The 19137-nt window shown below is 45.5% G+C and overlaps 1 protein-coding gene across 7 annotated transcripts in view; it reads right to left on the bottom strand.

The window, feature by feature from the left end:
* Fry (FRY microtubule binding protein) overlaps window positions 1-19137 on the bottom strand; it is a 393449-nt gene that overhangs the window by 62871 nt on the left and 311441 nt on the right. For all 7 annotated transcript variants that reach the window (XM_087902760.1, XM_087902759.1, XM_087902746.1 and 4 more), the window contains 11 exons: window positions 17323-17405; window positions 14111-14261; window positions 13312-13415; window positions 11935-12120; window positions 10267-10465; window positions 8495-8616; window positions 6071-6258; window positions 5040-5134; window positions 2949-3556; window positions 1668-1765; window positions 667-837 (listed from right to left, as the gene is read on the bottom strand). In XM_087902760.1, the coding sequence (XP_087758886.1) occupies window positions 667-837; window positions 1668-1765; window positions 2949-3556; window positions 5040-5134; window positions 6071-6258; window positions 8495-8616; window positions 10267-10465; window positions 11935-12120; window positions 13312-13415; window positions 14111-14261; window positions 17323-17405 (2005 nt within the window). The remainder of the gene's footprint in view (window positions 1-666; window positions 838-1667; window positions 1766-2948; window positions 3557-5039; window positions 5135-6070; window positions 6259-8494; window positions 8617-10266; window positions 10466-11934; window positions 12121-13311; window positions 13416-14110; window positions 14262-17322; window positions 17406-19137) is intronic.

The following is a 19137-nucleotide window of genomic DNA, read 5'->3' as shown; positions in this document are numbered from 1 at the left end:
ATCCACTGTTGTCGGTCGTTTGTTCAGAGAACGACCTAAGTATCAAACCCTGGAGGCGCTGCCCATGCCACCGGTTGCCCCGTGACACGCTATGAATGCCTTACATCCATGGTCCGGAAGTCAGAGTACAGGAGTCAGGCTTGCCAGGAATGTGCTAGAAACACATTCGTATGGCACGTTTCTAGTTTCACAGACAAAAGGTAAGGATAAAGATTTCATTTCAAGACTGTACTTTGTTAATTAGTTTAAAACAATCCACCATGGACATATTTAGCCACGCAGTAACTTCTTGACAAGATCTGAACCCCATCCCCCTCCTCCTCCACCTCTCAAGTGCTGGGATTACAGGTGTGCACTGCCATGCCAAGCTGGGATCAAGTTTCTTATCTCAGCCATACTCTGATGGGTATGGGTATAGTAAGCTGTGGGGTAAACTTTGGAGGCAGCTGGATCTAGGGTCGGTGGCCTTAAAGCGAGAGCTCAACAGTTAGCTGAACCAAGCCTCGGCTTCTTTAGAGAATACCCAATCCCTGGTATGTCGTGAGGATTTCAGACGAATCCGTTAGCATTTGGGATAACACACGGTAGACATTCAGTGTCAAAGCTTTATAAACATGTGACCCACGGATGCTGAAAGTCAAAGCTATCTTTAGCACCAGCGCTTACCTCTGCCAGGTAGGTGACCATGTTCAAGGTGATGTCAGTATAGGCCTCATGAAGGTAGCGACAAACCACATTGACCCACGTGGGACAGTCTCTTGTGTAGCTATGCGTTTTGTAGAGGGTCATAACGTGAGCCAGATTTGAAAGTTTAGGGTTTTTTTCTTCCAAGCAAACCTTTAAAGATAAGCAGACCAATTAGAGCATTCCAACGGACAGGAAGGAACATTAGTCAAAATTCTAAGTCCTAACAGACTGAAAATAGCCCCATATAAACTTGGTAGCCACAGAAGCACTTCACTTAGTAATTAGCTACTACACTTTTCTACTTGTTTTGCTTTTTAAATTTAGTTATTTTGTGTCCCTGTATGTGTGTGAGCATGTGAGTGCCAGGGAGGGCATGTGGAGGCCAGAGAAAAGACCGAGGAAGTCGGCTCTCTCCTTCCACCATGCAGGTTCTGGAGACGGAAGGTGGGCAGGCTTGGCAGCAAGCACCTTTCCCTGCGGAGCCGTCTCTCCAGCTCCTGGTGGCCACTCTGTCTTTTTTCTTTCCTTTCTGTCTCTGTTTCTCTCTTGTCATTTTTGTCTGTCTGTCTGTCTGTCTGTCTGTCTGTCTGTCTGTCTGTCTGTCTGTCTATCTATCTATCTATCTATCTATCTACCTACCTACCTTCCTACCTACCTATCAGACACAGGGTTTCTGTGTGTAGCCCTGTCTGTCCTGGAACTCACTCTCAGAGATCCGCCTCCCCCTGCCTCCCAAGATTAAAGGTGTGCGCCACCACACCCACAGCCGGCCTGCTTATTTTTCTTAATAACGAAGCGGGGCGAGATGGGGTGGGGAAGGATGGGGTGGGGAAGGAGCCAGTTTGTAACAGACACTTAGAGATGTCTGTTATGGGTGTCATCAACTTTTGAGATAACCACTTCCTTCTCCAGTCTGGCCATTCCTGCCTGGCACTGCGTCTTCCTCGTGGACATGCCGCATGCGGAGTCCTGATGCGTACCTGAGCAATCCTTTCTGCTACATCCTTACAGAACTGATTGGGGTTCTCAAAATGCTGGATCAGCTGGGGCAGGAGACACAGGACATTCAGTGGAAATCCTGCATGAGAGAAGACACAAAGGCCATGGCTGAGTGTGGTCTGCTGTGACTGGAACAGCTGGAAGGCATACATAGGTTTTACTTTGTCCCAAGGTGATTCAAAAAGGGCCCTTTTGTCGTTGGTTTTTGAGACAGCGGCTCTCACATAGACAAGAATGATCTTTAGCCTGAGTGAGGATGACCTTGGAACTTGTGACCCTCCCACCTTCATTTCTTGAGGGCTGGGACCCTGGTTGTGTGAAGGCACTGAATTACACTTGTGATTTCAACAGACAGTAGTCACCTGTTTGTGAGCAATGGTGACTCAGATTTTACTGACATACAATGAACTGAACTGAAACACTAGTTTAAGACTTTTTAAAATATAAAAATATAAACTGGACGTGGTGGCGCGCACCTTTAATCCCAGCACTTGGGAGGCAGAGGCAGACAAATTTCTGTGAGTTCAAGGCCAGCCTGGTCTATATAGTGAGTTCTAGGCCACCTAGGGCTACAAAGAGGCCTTGTTTCAAAAAAACAAAACAAGACAAAACAAAACGAAAAACCCAACATATTTTACAGCTGGTCATGGTGGAATAACCTATAATCTCAGCACTCAGGAGACAGAGGCAGACAGATCTCTGAGGTCCAGCCTGGTCTATGTAGAGTTCCAGTTAGATCCTGTCTCAAAAAATAAAAACAATGTATTTGAGCCTTAGTTATATAACTGGAATTATTCTTCGAGATAATAAGAATTTCTCAGTATAGCTAAGTTAAAATCTAGTTAATGAAATGAATTCTTAATTACTTATAATATTAAAAATTTGGTATATTGATTTTACTTAACACAGAACATTAGAGAACCAATGCATTTTCAAGAGGACGAAGAAAGGCAAAAGAAAAAGAAAACAAACAAAAAAACCAAAAACAAAATCCAGAAGATTTGGGATTAGGAAAAAAATGCAAAAGAGCAAGGGACTAAGTAGACAGTACTTGCAATTTGACCCAGAAATCATTCAGACCCACACAAATATGAATATATGTACACACACAACTATACCTATATAAATTACTACCCCTTTTGCTTTATATACTATAGAATACTTTTATCTAACACTATAGATACAGACATAGAGTAGTATCTTATTTCTCTAAGGCTGAATGCAACCATTAGGGCTACAAGGATGCGCGATACTGGCCTTACCAATGGCTTGCGACGAGTCCACCATGGGCACTTTGGAAACCGGCGTCAGCAAACTGAAGAGCTGCAGGGTCAGATCTGTGGTGGTGAGGGAGGTGAAACCCTTCAGGAGGAGCTGCTGTAACCCCGAGAAGTCAGCCCACTGGAGCTGCCCTTGGAGTTTCTCGAGCTTTTCCCGGGTCTCGGCTTTATCCAGTGGCATATGTGCCAGCAGTCGGTTCAAGAGCCTCAACGCCATGAGGTATTCAAACTCAAAGTCGGACTCCATCAGGGCCACTGTGACCCAGAAGATGGTGGCCAGCAGGTTGGAGGGATGGTTTACGTGAGATGGGTCTGTGAGACTGTCCTTCAAGGAGGAATTGCTTCTGGTCTTTGGGGAAAGGCCTTGCTGGGTACAAGCTTGGATTCTGTCCAGCGTGGCACTTCGAGGTGGGTCGGAGGACCGGTCAACCACACCAAATTTCTTGGGCACCGAGAAGCTCCTTTGGTGCCGGCTCCGCTCTGCGGTTGCGGTGTTGCCGCTGGGAGTCCCGGGGTTGACGTTCAGCTGGCCAGTGCTCTTCCTGCTCGCCGCCAGTTTAGTGCTGGAGCTCAGATCTGGTGACGAAGAACTAGGTATAAACAGAGGTGAAGTCAGCAGAATGCCAGCACGTGCCACTGAACAGCCCTCTCTACTCACACATCTTTTATTCTTAACTCAGGCTCTGAAGGATAAACCTGAACAAGAACAATCTCCAAAAACCAACACTAACTTTCATTTATTGAAAGTCTAAAATCCCAGCAATTTAGTGACCTTTCATTTGTGTTCTATTTGAATGCGGATGGAAAAAATTATAAAATAAGATATACCGACAAGTGCAAGGTTTATCTCCTTTTAATTTAGAGCAGAAAGTTATCAAGAAGAAAAGTGGTAAGTACACAGGGCAGGGAAAAGGTTTTGGCACTTATAAAATTTGATTACTCCCCCATCTCCTCCTCTGAGACAGGGTCTCACTATGCAGCCCTGGCTGACTCAGAACTCACGGTGTTGACCAGGCTGGCCTTGAAAAGAGATCTGTCTTTTAACTCTATTCATACTGAAAAAGTCAAACTCTTTAGCTGCATTTTGTCGGCCTGCCTGCCTTCTTCCCTCCTCCCTACCCACTCTCTCGTAGAGTCTGGCTATGCCTCCTGGGCTGGCCAAAGACTCACAATTCTCCTGAGGCTTCATCATCAGTGCTAGGATGACAAGTCGGGGCCTTGGTACTCACCTTTACCTAGGATACTCTTACAGGTTAGAGATACAGGTTCATACAGACTGATGATTCTAGGGTGGGTGATCGCACCAAAAGTATAACAATGCTCAAGTTAAAAATAAAAAATGTGTGATGATGATGCACCCCTTTAATCCCAGTACTTGGGAGGTAGAAGCAGGCGGATCTCTGTGAGTTCAAGGCCAGCCTGGTCTAAAAGAGCTACTTCTAGGACAGGCACCAAAGCTACAGAGAAACCTTGTCTCGAAAAAAACCAAAAAAACCACCACCACCACTGCCAACAAAACAAAGTGAGTTCCACACTAGTCCAGACTTTCTTCTTGTTCTTTTAAAAAATACTTTTAGTTTATATGTATGGCAGTTTTGCTTGCATGTATGTATGTATACTGCATGCATTCCTGGTGTCTGCAGAGGCTAAAATGACGTGTTATGATCTTCTAGAACTAGAGCTACAGGTGATTAAGAGCTCCCATGTGGGTGTTGGGAACATGTTTTAAAATCTGTACATGTAACGAAAACATGTATGTTGCAACTTCCCCTTTCCTTTTTTAAATCTAAGGAAATTATACAGGGCTGGAGAGATGGCTTGGTGGTTAAGAATACTTATTGTTCTTGCAGAGATAGGGGTTACCTACATGGTGGCTCACAACCACATGTAACTCCCAGGCACTCAGGAAATACACATTTACACACAAAAATTAAAAAATTCCTAATAAAAGAAGATACCAAATATACTTTTTAACTCCTAAGTAGATTTCAAAACCTACATCTGTTCTTTGTACTCTGGCCAACATTCAGCACAGTGGGTTTGGTAGCCAGATCTCAGTAATCCAATTCTCACCGAGACAACACCGTGAAGAGGTCACTGTTCTTCAGGCAGTCAGACAAGTTCTCCACAGCGGCTTCCAGGGTCAGGAGCGCTTCCATCACGTAGCCCTGTGGAGCACACAGAGAGTGTTCACTGATGCTAACCTCCGGAGGGGGAGCTCACCTAGCACAAACTCTCTTCCAACCACAACGCGATTTTTGAACGCTAGACAATCGTGATGATGGTCATTTACAAAGTCTCAGATCACTTTATAAGGCACGCGAGGAAAAACAACACAACATAGGGGTTAGCAAATAACTATAAGGATTTATTTCCTCAAGTCTGACAACTTAATGAGGGATGAAAACACAACATGGCAGCGTAAGTGTGTGTGTGTGTGTGGGGGGGGGAACTGAGTCCCCTGCTGAGGGGAAGGGCAGGTCACTAAAATATAGGGGTGATGATGTGTAGAAACCATGGGCAAGGTGAGGTGTAGGGAGAGTCGAGCTTCGGTGAAATTTTACTCAAACTTCCAACGGCTGGAAGGAAGACAGAGAGTATGTCTCTCGGGGAAAGGGGTTGGCCTTGGCCTCACAGCTACTCAGGGCTCCCAAGGCTCTGAACTCTACCCACAGAGTCCCCCTAGCAGCTCTGGAAGTCATCCACGCAGGGATGGACAGAGCTTGGCCCACATACAGTGGGGAGCCCTGCTCTGGCTCTGGTAGATTGTATATCTGAGTCCCCAGCAGAGGGCAGAAAGGCCCCAAATAATGCAAAATAATCCCAAACAATATAAACCAACCCATCGCTACCTGCCATGAAAAGTCACCACTACCACTACCAAGCAGACAAATGCAATGAACCATTGAGAGATTTTCAGATGTTCACGCAACAAAATGTGATCACATCTGTTGAATTTGTACAACAATGTCCCCTAGAGGGACTTGGAAATGATAAGGGTTAACTCTAAAATCGATTGTTGGGTGTGGTTCTGTGGGTTGAAGCCAGCTCCTAGGGACTCCTGTGTCGTGGAGGGATACTTAGGGGGTCACTCCTTTCCGTACCTGAATCTCATCACCGTGCTCTCCGATCACCTCTACCAATCTCGACAGGAGGTCAGACAGAGCATGCGCTGACAGGGGTTGCTTGAGGGCCCGGAAGATCTGGAAGGATCGGCCTGCGTAGTGCCTGGAAGAGCTGGCAAGGGCTGTCTGCAGTGCGACCTCACTCAAATGCTGCTCCAGATGGAAACCTTTGGCCAGAAGAACAGGGGACAGACAGGTCAGCCTTGGTGCTTCACACCGGTGCTCAGGTAATGAGGAGAGTTAGAACCAGCTGACTGCACCCCCCCAAACCCAAAGTGATGCTTATTTTAAAATCAACCATTTGAAGCTGGCACCAGTGCCATGGACTGGATGATCCTGCCTCAAAAACAAATAGGGTGTGGATCTACTCAGGAACAGAGGGTTCACCTAGCATGCGCAAGGCCTTGGGCATTGTGAAACTTAAATATAAAGACCTGGAGGGATGGCTCATCAGTTAAGAACACTTGCTGCTCTTTCTAGAGGACCTGGGTTCGGTTCCCAGCACCTACATAGTGGCTCCCAACCACCAGTTCTGGGGATCTGACGCCCTCTTCTGGCCTCCACGAGCACTGCATGCACATGGTGCACATACAACATTCAGGCAGAACAGTCAGACACACAGAATTTAAAAATAAAGGAAACAATATATAAGCAAAACAGACAAGTGAACAATAGAACTTTAAGCCATTTCAAAGTAAAAAACAAACATTGTATGAATCATGGAACTTGCAGGGAGAGGCAGAGGGCTCGAGGCTGGATAGTCCTGGTTTTAAGTCAGAGGGTGTGTCTCTGGGAAAGACAGGGTTTTTCTTAGGAGCCCACAATCTTCTCTTTGCATCAGGCTGTATCTCACTGGGATGTTACAAGAATTAAACAGCACAATATCTGATATACAACCCACTTGCACAAATGTATTATTTAATGCTCTTTCTTCCTTATCTTTTTTTATTCTATAGTTCCTTTCCTTTTCCCCCACCCCATTTCTGTGTGTATGTTGATGTGTACATGTGAACAGGTACACAAGCACCCATGTGGAGGTGGCATGTTGATGCCAGGTGTTTTCCTCAACAGCTCTCTCCTTGCTTTTGAAGACAGTGTCTCTGAATGGACCTGGAGTTTGCTCATTTCAGATATACTGGTTGGCCAGGGAGCTCTGGAGATCTACCTGTCCTGTTCCCCCAGTATAGGGGTTACAGGTGTGTGCCTGTTGGGCATCCAAGCTCAGGTCTTCATGTATTTACAGCAAGTATACTTACTGAGCTATCTTCAATCCCCGGACTCCTTTTTAAAAGCTTACTTTCCTTCGTTCCTTCGTTCCATCCTTCCTTCCTTCCCTCTCTCCCTTTCTCCCTCTTCCTTTCCCTCTTTTTGAAAAAGGACCTTATACTGTAGCTTAGGTTGGTCTTGAACTCATTGTGTAGTAGGCTGGCCTTGAACTTGAAACAGTTCTCTTGCCTCAGACTGCCAGGATTATAGGATAGGCTACTATGTCTGGATTACTTCTTTTTTAAAAAAAGAGGTTTTGTTGGAGATACATTTTTAAAGTAGAAGAAAGATAGGGATGCATCTAACTAGTTCTAAAGACATCCAAGACCTGGTGCCAAAGAGTCTGTTCTCTTTTATCAATATACAGATCCTGAAAGGCAGACACTCCAAAGAAGGCAATACACATTACCAGACCATTCTCCCGAAAGCAAGATCTCAGGCATCAGAAAACCATCTGACCAGGCGGGAAGGAAAATGCAGTGTAAAGCACACAGCTGTTTAGGGTCATTAAGTTGTACAACTGCTGTTCCTCTTTTCAGGGAGATAGACAAGATCCGAGGAAAATAGCAGTCTTTTCATGTTTTATGCCAAGGAGGCCTTTTGACATATTTGGATGTCACATGACTGTGAAACAAAAGGAATAAATCTTATTGCTGTTAGCTATAGTAAGGAGCCTGATTGTTCATCCCAGAAGTTCCTGGCTGCTCAGCCCCGAAATAATCACACAGAAACTGTATTAATTAAAACATTGCTTAGCCCATTAGCTCTAGGTTTTTATTGGCTAACTCTTACATCTTAATTTAACCCATTTCTATTAATCTGTGTATGGCCATGTGGCTGTGGCTTACCGGGTCAAGTTCCATCTGGCTCTCGAGGGGCTACGTGGCTTCTCTAGACTCAGCCTCCTTTCTCCCAGCATTCAGTTTAGTTTTCCCCACCTACCTAAGTTCTGCCCTGCTATAGGGCCAAAGCAGTTTCTTTATGCATTAATGGTAGTCACAGCATAGAGAGGGAGATCCCACATCAGTTAGCTGCAGCTTGGAAGTGTATGATGGGTTAAGCATGAATGATACTTGTGTAGTGTGCTCCATGAGAGAAGAATGCTGTGAGAGAGATTTGGAGAAACAGGAGAAGTACCTGATTTGGAATCTTTAAATACAGATACAACATGGCGTAGGAAATTAGAAAGCTGCTCAGCACTCTTTGAGTTCTGATTTTTGGGTGTGATGTCTTCGTGGCACCAAAGTGGACCGAATGCCCTAAAACAAAACATACCAATGTTAAACACATGGCTGTCATTTTGTGTTAAAAGACACACTAGGAGGTTCTAACTCCGAAGATAAACTGTAATTCTAAAAAAGATTTTATTATTTTTAATTATGATTAGGTGTGTGTATCTGCATGTAGGTATGTGTCATAACTGCAGTACTCACAGAAGCTGGAAGAGGGCTTCAGATCCTCTGGAGATGGAGTTACAGACCTGATGTTGGTGATGGGGTCTGAATCTAATATCCTCTGGAAGAGCAGCGAGTGTTTTTAACTGCTGAGCCATCTCTTCAGCCCCATATATATATATATATATATATATATATATATATATATATATATATATTAATTAAACTTTACTAATTAACTAGAGGAAGCATATCAGAACTTCTGCACATACTCAAAAATAACTGTTTGTGGGGATTTGCTTTTGATGTTTTTTAAAAGACTAATTATTGTGCTTGAGTATGATGTGAGTATGTGGACGTACACACCATGGTGCACACAGGGAGGTCAGAGGACAGTTTTGTGGAGTCTGTTCTTTCTTTCTGCCTTCACAGGGGGTCCCAGGGATTGAACTTGTATTGCCAGCCTTTCTGGAAAAGTGCTTTTCCTACTGAGGCATCTTACCAGCATTATCTTAAACTCATTTACAACAGTTAAAGTCTCCTATTTCAGGCCAGCAAGATGCTCAACAGGTAAGGCATGGGCCGCCTGGCCTGAGGATCCCTGGAACCCACACGGTGGGAGGAAAGAACCAATTCTGGTTAAAGTCCTTGGACATCATGGCAGGCACCCTCCTACACCAAGAAATAAATAAGTGTAAAATGTTCGATTTCAGAAGGCTGGCGCTTGGCATACTGAAGGCGTTCTATTTGTTTGGGGAGTGATGTAAAATGTTAGGAGTTCGCCAAGATGAACGGTTGCTGCTGCTCAGAATCACATCATCAAGGTGTGGGATACTGTGGAATCAACAGAAAATGGCTTATATTACCCAACCTTGTGTTTGAACGGTAAGGATGGGATGGGGGACCTGGAGAGATGCTCAGTGGTTAGAGCCCTCGCTGGCTGCTCTTCCAGAGGACCTGGATTCAATTCCCAGCCCCCACAAGGTGGCTCACAACCATCTGTAACTCCAGTTCCAGGGCCTCCAAAGCTCTCTTCTGTCTCCACAGGCCCTGTACATACACTGCGCACATATGTACACATGCAAGTAAAACACACAAACATATAAAGCTACACAATTTTCTTTTTAAAGAACTGGGAGGAGTAGGTGAGTGACTGCCAGCAGACTCTAAGTGGTAGCAGTAACTGGACAGCTGTGGGCTGAATGTGCATGACTTAAGCCCCTAGGGAGGGCAGCATGGTCCCAGATCACCTGTACGCAGTCTTTCACACACCACTGGCTCTTAGGGCACCTGCCATTCTGAAGCTTGAATGACTAACACGGAGAATCGGGAGACCTGAGAAAGCAGGGCCATTTCCAGCTTCCCTTGATTCTGACGTCTGACTCCATGGCTTCTTCCCCACCGTGTTCCACGTCCCTTTTGGCTTCCGACTCTGGAGCCGGAGCCGATGAGCAAATGGTCTCCGAGCGCGTGCCCCGGGGTGGACTGTGGTCGCCTGACTGCCGCCCCTGTTACCTGGTTGTCAGAAACTCAATGAGCTTGTTGGCTTTCTCGTCTGTTTCGGCGGCTGTGTCCACGTCCTCTACCTCCTGGGTCATCTGTGGGAGGTTCCCGCTGCTGCCACCGAGACTGATGCTGGAAGACGTGGAGCTGGAGCTCAGGCCAGAGTCTGGCACTGGGGACGACTGGTCCTCCCTCAGGAAGTCAAAGCCACCTGGTGGGAAGCGCAGACAGGAGGAGGATGGGCTGGGGTGCCAGCACGTCACCTAAGCGTGACGTTCAAGGGCCCTTGGTTTGGGCTGTGGTTATGAGTCCTCAACACCAGTTGTGCTTCTTCCTTATGGCCTGAGATGAATGGCTGTGTGTACCAGTGTGTAACGGGGATCATAGGGAGATATGGTGTGTTCCACATGGGGGTTTGGCTAGATGCTGTGGTAAAGGGGAGGTGCATGTGTGCTTTATGCATATACTAGCCAGATCAGCAAATATCCTAAAAAGGCCAAGCAATGGACAATTTCAACATTTAAAATCACTCCTTTGAAAAACACTAGTTACTCAGTGGCTGATGGGTAAGTTATATTTAATGTTTTTGAGTAGATGTGACTATGAGCTTGACTCAGTTAAATGTGTATTTAATATGTATGTGGGGACATATGTACATATGAACATATAATATGCACACACATATATGCATTTGGTGTTTGGGATTAGATCAAGGGTCTCATGCATGCAAAGTATATATTTTTACTACTGATCTGTACTCTAACCATGTATCAGAATATTTTAATGAGCTATATAGCATGATATTCAAAGAACTATAACATAAGAAAATACTGTTTTTAGCTGGGCAGTGGTGTTGCACGCCTTTAACTTCAGCACTCAGTAGGAAGAGGCAGGTGGATCTATGTGAGTTTGAGGGCAGTCTGATCTACAAGAGCTAATTCCAGGACAGGGTTCAAAGCTACAGAGAAACTCTGTCTCGAACCGCCCCCCCCCAAAAAAAACAAGGATAAAGAAAAGAAAATACTGTTTCTTTGAAAATAATGTTATTTTTCACTTCATATTTGTTTAACAATGTACATCTCTAGTTTATACTACTGTAGTTTGGGAATGTATATATGCAACTATCTTCCTTTTCTCTAGTTTTGAATTTTTGTGTTCCCCTAGATTCCAAGAAAGCATAGACAGTCACTCAGTAAAGTGCAAACCCCTTCAGGGGAACAAGGAGCCACACCTGGCACACTTGCCGTGTCCTGCTCAGGCAGGGGGCAGAGTCACCTTGTGGTCCCACATTCTCACCCTTTGGGCCAATGCTCTTGAGCGCTGAGCATTGTAAGGTCAGCATACCAAGAGGGACATACTCCCTGGGGGCAGCAGTCAAAGAATTATGAAAAACGCGCTTTAAAACTCTCAACCATAAAAAGACTTTTCAGAGCCACGTTCACACGAAATGGTGTCATTTTATCACTGCGAAAAGCCAGACACCGGCACAAGGGAAGCGAGCATGGGCTCCCTGGCCTCCCCCATCCACCTCTGCATTGGTGCTGCAGAAGCTAGTGTGGGCTTCACGGCCCCCACCCCCACCCACCTCCCCACTGGTGCTGCAGAAGCGAGCCTGGGCACCATGCGCCGCCTTGCATCTCCCTCCCCACTGGTGCCCTGCTCACACCCACCGCTTCTCACCTGTATAGAGATATTCTGGCTGGTAAGCCGGCTGCATGGTTAGTGTCTTGGCTTCCCCCAACTCTCGGGTCTGCAGGAGGACTGAGGCAATGGTGTGAAAATTGCTGTTGCAGGAAAGGGCGATGAGGAGGTGAAGGAGCAGCTTTTTGCTGTGCTCAAAGACTTCAGGCCGATAATGGTCCAAACCTGGAACCGAGGGCACAATCTCTTAATGCCAACCAACGCTAACTGCTAAAGCCCTTTGAGATTCAGGGATAGCAAGGACTCTAGGATGCCTGCAGGAATGCCTGTTGGGAGGGAGAACCGTTAGCTGTCTTCATTAGTCTTTGAGTTACCAACATAACGAAGTTGGGCTTAGGGAAAATAAAATGCTTTGTGACTTAAGTGTTTGCATAAAATGCTGACAGCAGGCCTTTTCTGACCTCTTCGTAGCATTTAATGTGGTTCATATTCTTTTTGCTTGATGTACTCTCTTCCCTGAATCTGCTATTAAAGTGTCTTTTTTTAAAAAAAAATAAAACCATGTATTTGTGAGCTATATCTTGTTTGGAAGTGCATGTTGGCTTTGAGCTTGAGATTTTCCATTAGTCACAGTGCTGGGATCACAGGTATGCGTCACCATGCCAGGCTTAAAGGATCTACATTCTATTTCTCTCTTTCCAGCTTAACTGATGTTCTAGATGGTTCTTCCTCTACTTTTTGCCCATCACTTGGACACCTAAAGGTAGGTACTTAGCCTGCTACATTCCCTTTTATTTCTCTCTCTCTCTCTCTCTCTCTCTCTCTCTCTCTCTTGATTTTTTGAGACAGGGTTTCTCTGTAGCTTTGGAGCCTGTTCTAGAACTAGCTCTTGTAAATCAGACTGGCCTCAAACTCACAGAGATCCACCTGCCTCTGCCTTCCACATGTTGGGATTAAAGGCGTGTGCCACCACGGTCCGGTTCTCTCTTTGTTTTGATCAAATTTCACTACTTTCTATTTGTTTCCTCAGCTGAGGATCCCTCAAATAAACTTGGGTGTCTTTATTTATGTAATGCCCTTTAAAGGTATGAACCACCATGTGGTTGCTGGGAATTTAACTCAGAACCTTTGGAAGAATAGCCAGTGCTCTTAACGCTGAGTCATCTCTCCGACCCTTTTTTGAGTATCTTGAAAGATGCATTATTAACAACACATTTAGATGACAGACATGTCAGTGTTAAGCTATGACTGATCACCAGGAACAAGACATATTACAGAGCATAAAGGTACAACGAGAAAGGAAAGGATTGATTTTATAACTGAAGCTAACCTATGTGCCGTGAAGGACGGGTCTATGCAAGCCCTCTACGTGTTTATCCTCCTGTTGGTGAGAGTTCCCTTTAGATCCAGTCTTACCTAAGAAGACAGCGTGAAGTAGCAATGGAAGGTGAAGGGCCCAGTCTTCTCTCACACTGTGATCCACCACCATCTCGGTCATAAAAATCACAGCAATATTACACCTGACCAACAACACAGAGAAATGAACGCCACTTTGATAAAGGATATAAGGACTTCAGCAGACCAGGTCACAGCTAAATGCAACTACGATTCGCTGAAAAGTGACATAAAGGTACTTATTTAAGAGAGACAGAATTTTAAAAGTTTGTTTATTTTTACTGGATGTTTATAAGCGCCTAATTGTGTGCCATCTGCATGCAGTACCTACGGAGGCCAGGAGAGGGCACTAGGTCCCCCTGAAACCCATGTGGTGCTGGGAATGAAACTCAGATCCCTCTGCAAGAGCAGCCAGTGCTGTTATCTGCTGAGCCATCTCTCTGGCTCCCCAGGAACAGCACAGAGCCCACTACAAGAAAAATCAGTTAGGCTTATCACAGAATGGTGAATCTTCTAACAACTGGAGATGAAGAAAAAGGAGAGACTGAAGAGGATTCAATCCCTTGAAGTTATGTGCAGTCTAAAAAGCATCACTGAATTAGTTTCAAGATTACATCAAGGAGAGCTTCAAAGGGTCACAGGCTGAAAGTTAACTAAACTCTGCTAATATTATCGGATCTGGGGATAAAGTCAGTAAAATCCCCCCGACTTAAAAAGGGCCCTCCTTTAGTGAGGCCAGGCAAAAGTCCCTCGTCTCACCGGTAGAGAAGTCCTTCCAAAGCCAAGTGCTCATTTCCCTCCGTCTCTGCATGCGGCTCACCTGTGCAGCGGCCCCCGCGGAGTGATGGTCTCTGGGAGGTAGTCAACCAAGGGGGCCCAGCAACCTCCAGTACACGGCATGGGTAAAGGCTGTGGCTGCTTGGCCTCTGTGATCGTTAGCAACCAGCCCGTGTAGGGAGAGATCGGATCATCTGGAGGACGAGAAAGACACGGTGACTTTATTTTCAGGGGAAAAAGATTTGTGTTGACCACAGTTGGTGTTCTCAGAAAGCATCCTGCACATGTATGCTTGCTGACACAGCAACTTACTAAGCGTGCTGTTACATGGGTTAAACCAGTCGATTATGTAATTATTTGATTAACTATTACTTGAAGATTTATAGTTATTTATTTATTTATTTATTTGGTTTTTCGAGACAGAGTCTCTCTATAGCTTTGGAGCCTGTCCTGGAACTAGCTCTTGTAGACCAGGCTGGCCTCGAACTCACAGAGATCCGCCTGCTTCTGCCTCCCGAGTGCTGAGATTAAAGGCATGTGCCACCACTGCCCGGCTTTATAGTCATTCATAAAAGAACAAATAAAAATACAGATTAAAAATCTTCAATCATAATTCCTATGATAGGGAAATGTTTCCAGTCTTCTCCATTGCAGAGAAATGCAGTTCTTTTTTAAAAAAATAAATAATCTATCTATCTATCTATCTATCTATCTATCTATCTATCTATCTATCTATCTATCTAATTTATTTTTATTTTGTATGTATTGGTGTTTCATCCTCATCTGTGGCTGTGTGAGGGTGCCAGATTTTGGAGTTATAGACAGGTGTGAGCTGCCATGTGGGTGTTGGGAATTGAACCTGGGTCCTCTGGAAGAGTAGTCAGTGCTCTTGACCACTGTGCCATCTCTCCAGTCCCTGAAATGCAGTTCTTATTTCTAGTTAGCTCAGAGTAAGTGCCTGAGAGTCATCCTGCATGTCCTCTCATCCCACCCCCAGCTCCCAGTCCCGATGACAACAGCGCTAACATCACAGGGGACCGACACAGGCAGGTACATGTCAGGCTCTGTCCTATGTACTTCCATCTTAAGAGTCTAATGGCGGGTATGAGAATATTGACATCTCAACACAGTCAGAGAGATTTGCCTTCTGAGCACACACCTTGCATCTGGACACTTGTGTCTAGCTCTGTCTCTGTGCTCTCCCTCCCTCTTCTGTCACCATGGCTCCTTGCTGTCATCTCGCCTCTGTTCTCACTCTGTGCACACCCTGTGTTCCACAGAGAAGCAAGAGCCATCCCTTGGAAACTTTGGCCATGTGTCTTTCCTGTTCAACACTCTCCAGAGGTCCCCTTTACATTCAGAAGGAAGCCCACAACCCACACAGTGCCCTTAGAAGTCTTTACAAGGCTGCCACGTTCCTCTCCCGGCTAACAGCCTCCTATTTCCTCACTGTTCACTCCGCCTCAGTCATGATGACTTCCTTGCTGGTCTGAGCATCATTAGACAAGACTTGGTTCAGACTCAAGAACTTCAACTCTACTGGTCCCCCTGATCGGAATGTTCCTCTAGGCTCCCTTCTTAGTGAGGGCTCAGTGCTCTGTCACACAAGCTTTTTTTTAATTTTGGTTGTTCTGAGAAATCAGAAGAAATGATGTGAGGGTGTTTTTCTGGAACCCACCTGACCACGAGGTGCTGTCACACTTCGATTGACAGGGGTCACTAGGACACCTTGAAGATGACAGCAATCAAGTCAGTACCATGCTCACTCTGCCAATCCCTGCAAGGCAGGGCAATGCTCTAACCAAGTCTACAGTCTGCACCCTGAAGGTGGCGAGGGACAGCTGTCCGAGGAATTGCCTGGCTGAGGTACAGGAGACGGGTCTCACAAGGAGACGGGTGCTGTCACCCCACATCTGTCACACTCCAGGGCAGGTGTCAGCATACTGAACCCAAACTTTATCTATTTAAGATTTTTTGCATTTATTTTTATTTCATTTTATGTATATTGATGTTTTGCCTGTATGTATGTCTGTGGAAGGGTGTCAGATCACTTGAAACCAGAGTTACAGAGAGTGTGAGCTGTCATGTGGGTGCTGGGAATTGAACCTGGGTCCTTTGTAAAAAGCGGCCAGTGCTCTTAACCACTGAGCCACCTGACCAGTCCCTATTTATTTTTATTTATAAGCATGTGCATGCCTTCCTGAACATATGTCTTGGCACCACATGTGTGCAGTTGCCCACAGAGGCCAGAAGAAGGTATCAGATCCCCTGGAAGTGGAGTTACAGAGGATTATTAGCTGCTAACACGATGCTGAGAATTGAACCCACTGTTACTTCTCCAGAGGACCCAGGTTCAATCCCCAGCACCCACGTGGGAACTGATACCCTCTTCTGCTGCCAATGCCCATAATGTAAACAATTAGAACAATTCTTTTTTTTTAAAAAAATTTATTTATTTATTATGTATACAATATTCTGTCTGTGTGCATGCCTGAAGGCCAGAAGAGGGCACCAGACCTCATTATAGATGGTTGTGAGCCACCATGTGGTTGCTGGGAATTGAACTCAGGACCTTTGGAAGAGCAGGCAATGCTCTTAACCTCTGAGCCATCTCTCCAGCCCTAGAACAATTCTTTAAGAAAGTTACACAACACAGACTCATGTCACTGGAGTGTCCTTTGTTTCTAGCATTTCTTTGATTCCTAGACAACTTATATTTATATTGACTGTATCTACAGAAGCTGCCGAGGCCTCAAACAGAAGCTATGAGCGCATTAATCTTTCTGGTCTACCCAACTGCCCATGGCTTTAAGAAATTCTTACACCAAACCACCCCTCAGCTTAACAAGCGTTTCTGAGACTATGCTATGGGGCGCTTCAGTTGGCAATCATATCCTAGCCTGGGACTGTAGATGCACAAGACTGTAAATTCACTTCCAACACATATCCAAAATTCAACGTTTGTATTTATTTTTATTAAGTTTGTGTGTGCCCAAGGTGGCCAGAGGAGGGGTTGGATCCCTGGCAGCTGGAGTTACAGGCAGTTGTGCGTCACCACATGGGTGCTGGGAACCGAGCTCAGGAGCTCGGTGAGAGCAGTCCGTGCTCACTGCTCAGCTGTCTCTCCAGCCCCAGCGATATTTTCAAAGAGTGAATTTCTTACTAGGCTTTCTCCAACTTGGCACCACTACGGGAAACACACAGGACTGGGTAAAGACCTTTTCAGACCTCACCGCGCGGCCCCGGGGTACTCACTTTTATCCTCATCGTAGGACCCTCCAGAGCTGTTGCTGTATCTTGACTCCAGGCGAGTGTGGGCTCGGATCACATTGCTAAACCTTCAAAAACGAAACACAGCCGTGATATGGTGACATGTCTGAATGCCAAGATAAAGCAGAAACAAGTCCCTTTGTGACTGGGGAATCCTGGAACCGTACTATAGCCTTAAACTCATGGCAACCCCCTGCCTCAGCCTCCTCAGACTGGGGTTACAAGGTGCTCTAAGGACAACATCTCTGGTAGTGCTACTTGATCTTCATTTTGCACAGATAACAGGCTTCTCAAGGCTAAAGGCCATCACCAAAATCCCCAGGGAGGACACCCAGAACTCCAACGGCACAAAGATGACTTTGTAACAAGGTGTCAATATACACAAACCGAGAGGCTTTCTATCCCAAACAAACGGAAGATGGGGACCTCAGTCTACAAATGAATGACTAAAAATATATGGAGTAGGGCTGGAGAGATGGTTCAGTAGTTAATGGCACTGGCTGCTTGCTCTTCCAGCAGACCTCAGTTTTTATTTATTTATTTATTTTGTTTTGTTTTGCTTTTCAAGACTGGGTGTCACTGTGTAGCCCTGGCTGCCCTGGAACTCACTCTGTAGATCAGGCTGGCCTTGATCTCACAGAGATCTGCCTGCCACTGCCTCCCGAGTGCTGGGAGTAAAGGCGTGCACCACCACTGTCTGGCAGAAGACCCCAGTTTGACCGCTAGCACCCACTGGACAGCTCAGAACCATCTATCACTCCAGCTCCAGGGGAATCTGATGCTCTTGTCTGACCTCTGCAGGCACCAGGCAAGCCTATGTTGCACAGACATGCACGCAGGCAAAATACCATACACATACAATAAAATGACGTGAAAAGCAAAACCCTCTGATTTACTTCCCTGTTCTTCACAATCATTTGCAGGCTAGAGAGCCCTGGATTTTTATCTGTTTATTCACAGGCAATGAGGAGATAGGTGTGTGAGCGAGCGAGAAGCAGCTTCGCAGAGCTCATATGAAGGGGTGGGTTCTTGGCGCCACAGGGAAAGAGTGTTCTTGGTTAATTATGATGGGGGAAAACAAAAGCCAAGTGAGAATGGAGGTTGCTGTAGGTCGGACATGGCTGTCTCCATGAACTCACTGGAGGTGCTGGGCTCTCAAGTCTTACGTTAACAGCATAAGGGCGCAAACTTCATTGCTTTGTGGTGTTTAGAAAGAAGATGCCTAGAAAAAGATGGTTCTTGCAGGAAGCTATCGTGTGTTTTCTATACAAAGATGTAACATGTTCATTCGCCCATGTGGCACCTGATATATACTGCTATTCTCTCTACCCCGAGGCAAGCCAGCCTATAATCATACAGTTATGTGTCTGAAAAGAAGTGAGGACCTTAGGACAATAACTCCATTGTGTAAGATAATTAGGATGGAGCCTCTGTAATTCTGGTGATTTTATACGAGGAGAGAGAGAGGGAGGGAAAGAGAGTACATAAATGTTCACACATGTTCCTGTTATATGATGTAGCCAGTTGTTGCCTATGCCAAAGTCCACACTGTGCTTTTAAGAACACCAGCCTCTACAACTAACCAAACCGCTTTCCTTACCAGTCAGCCTGCCTCAGGTATTTGCTACAGTAACAAACACCGATTAATGGAACGTTGTTGCGGAGAACTTACCTCAAGGCATTTAAGAAACCACGCAGTAATTAGGTTTGAAGGCGCCACATGCCAAATCTCCCCTAATTCCAAATGGTTTGTGCCCACTAGCAGAACAACGCCTTTAAAAAAAAAAAAACTCCACAAGG

Source organism: Myodes glareolus, chromosome 2 (assembly GCF_982192425.1).
Source record: "Myodes glareolus chromosome 2, mMyoGla1.1, whole genome shotgun sequence".
Lineage (NCBI taxonomy): Eukaryota > Metazoa > Chordata > Mammalia > Rodentia > Cricetidae > Myodes > Myodes glareolus.
This window is presented reverse-complemented; position numbering and strand designations above follow the sequence as displayed.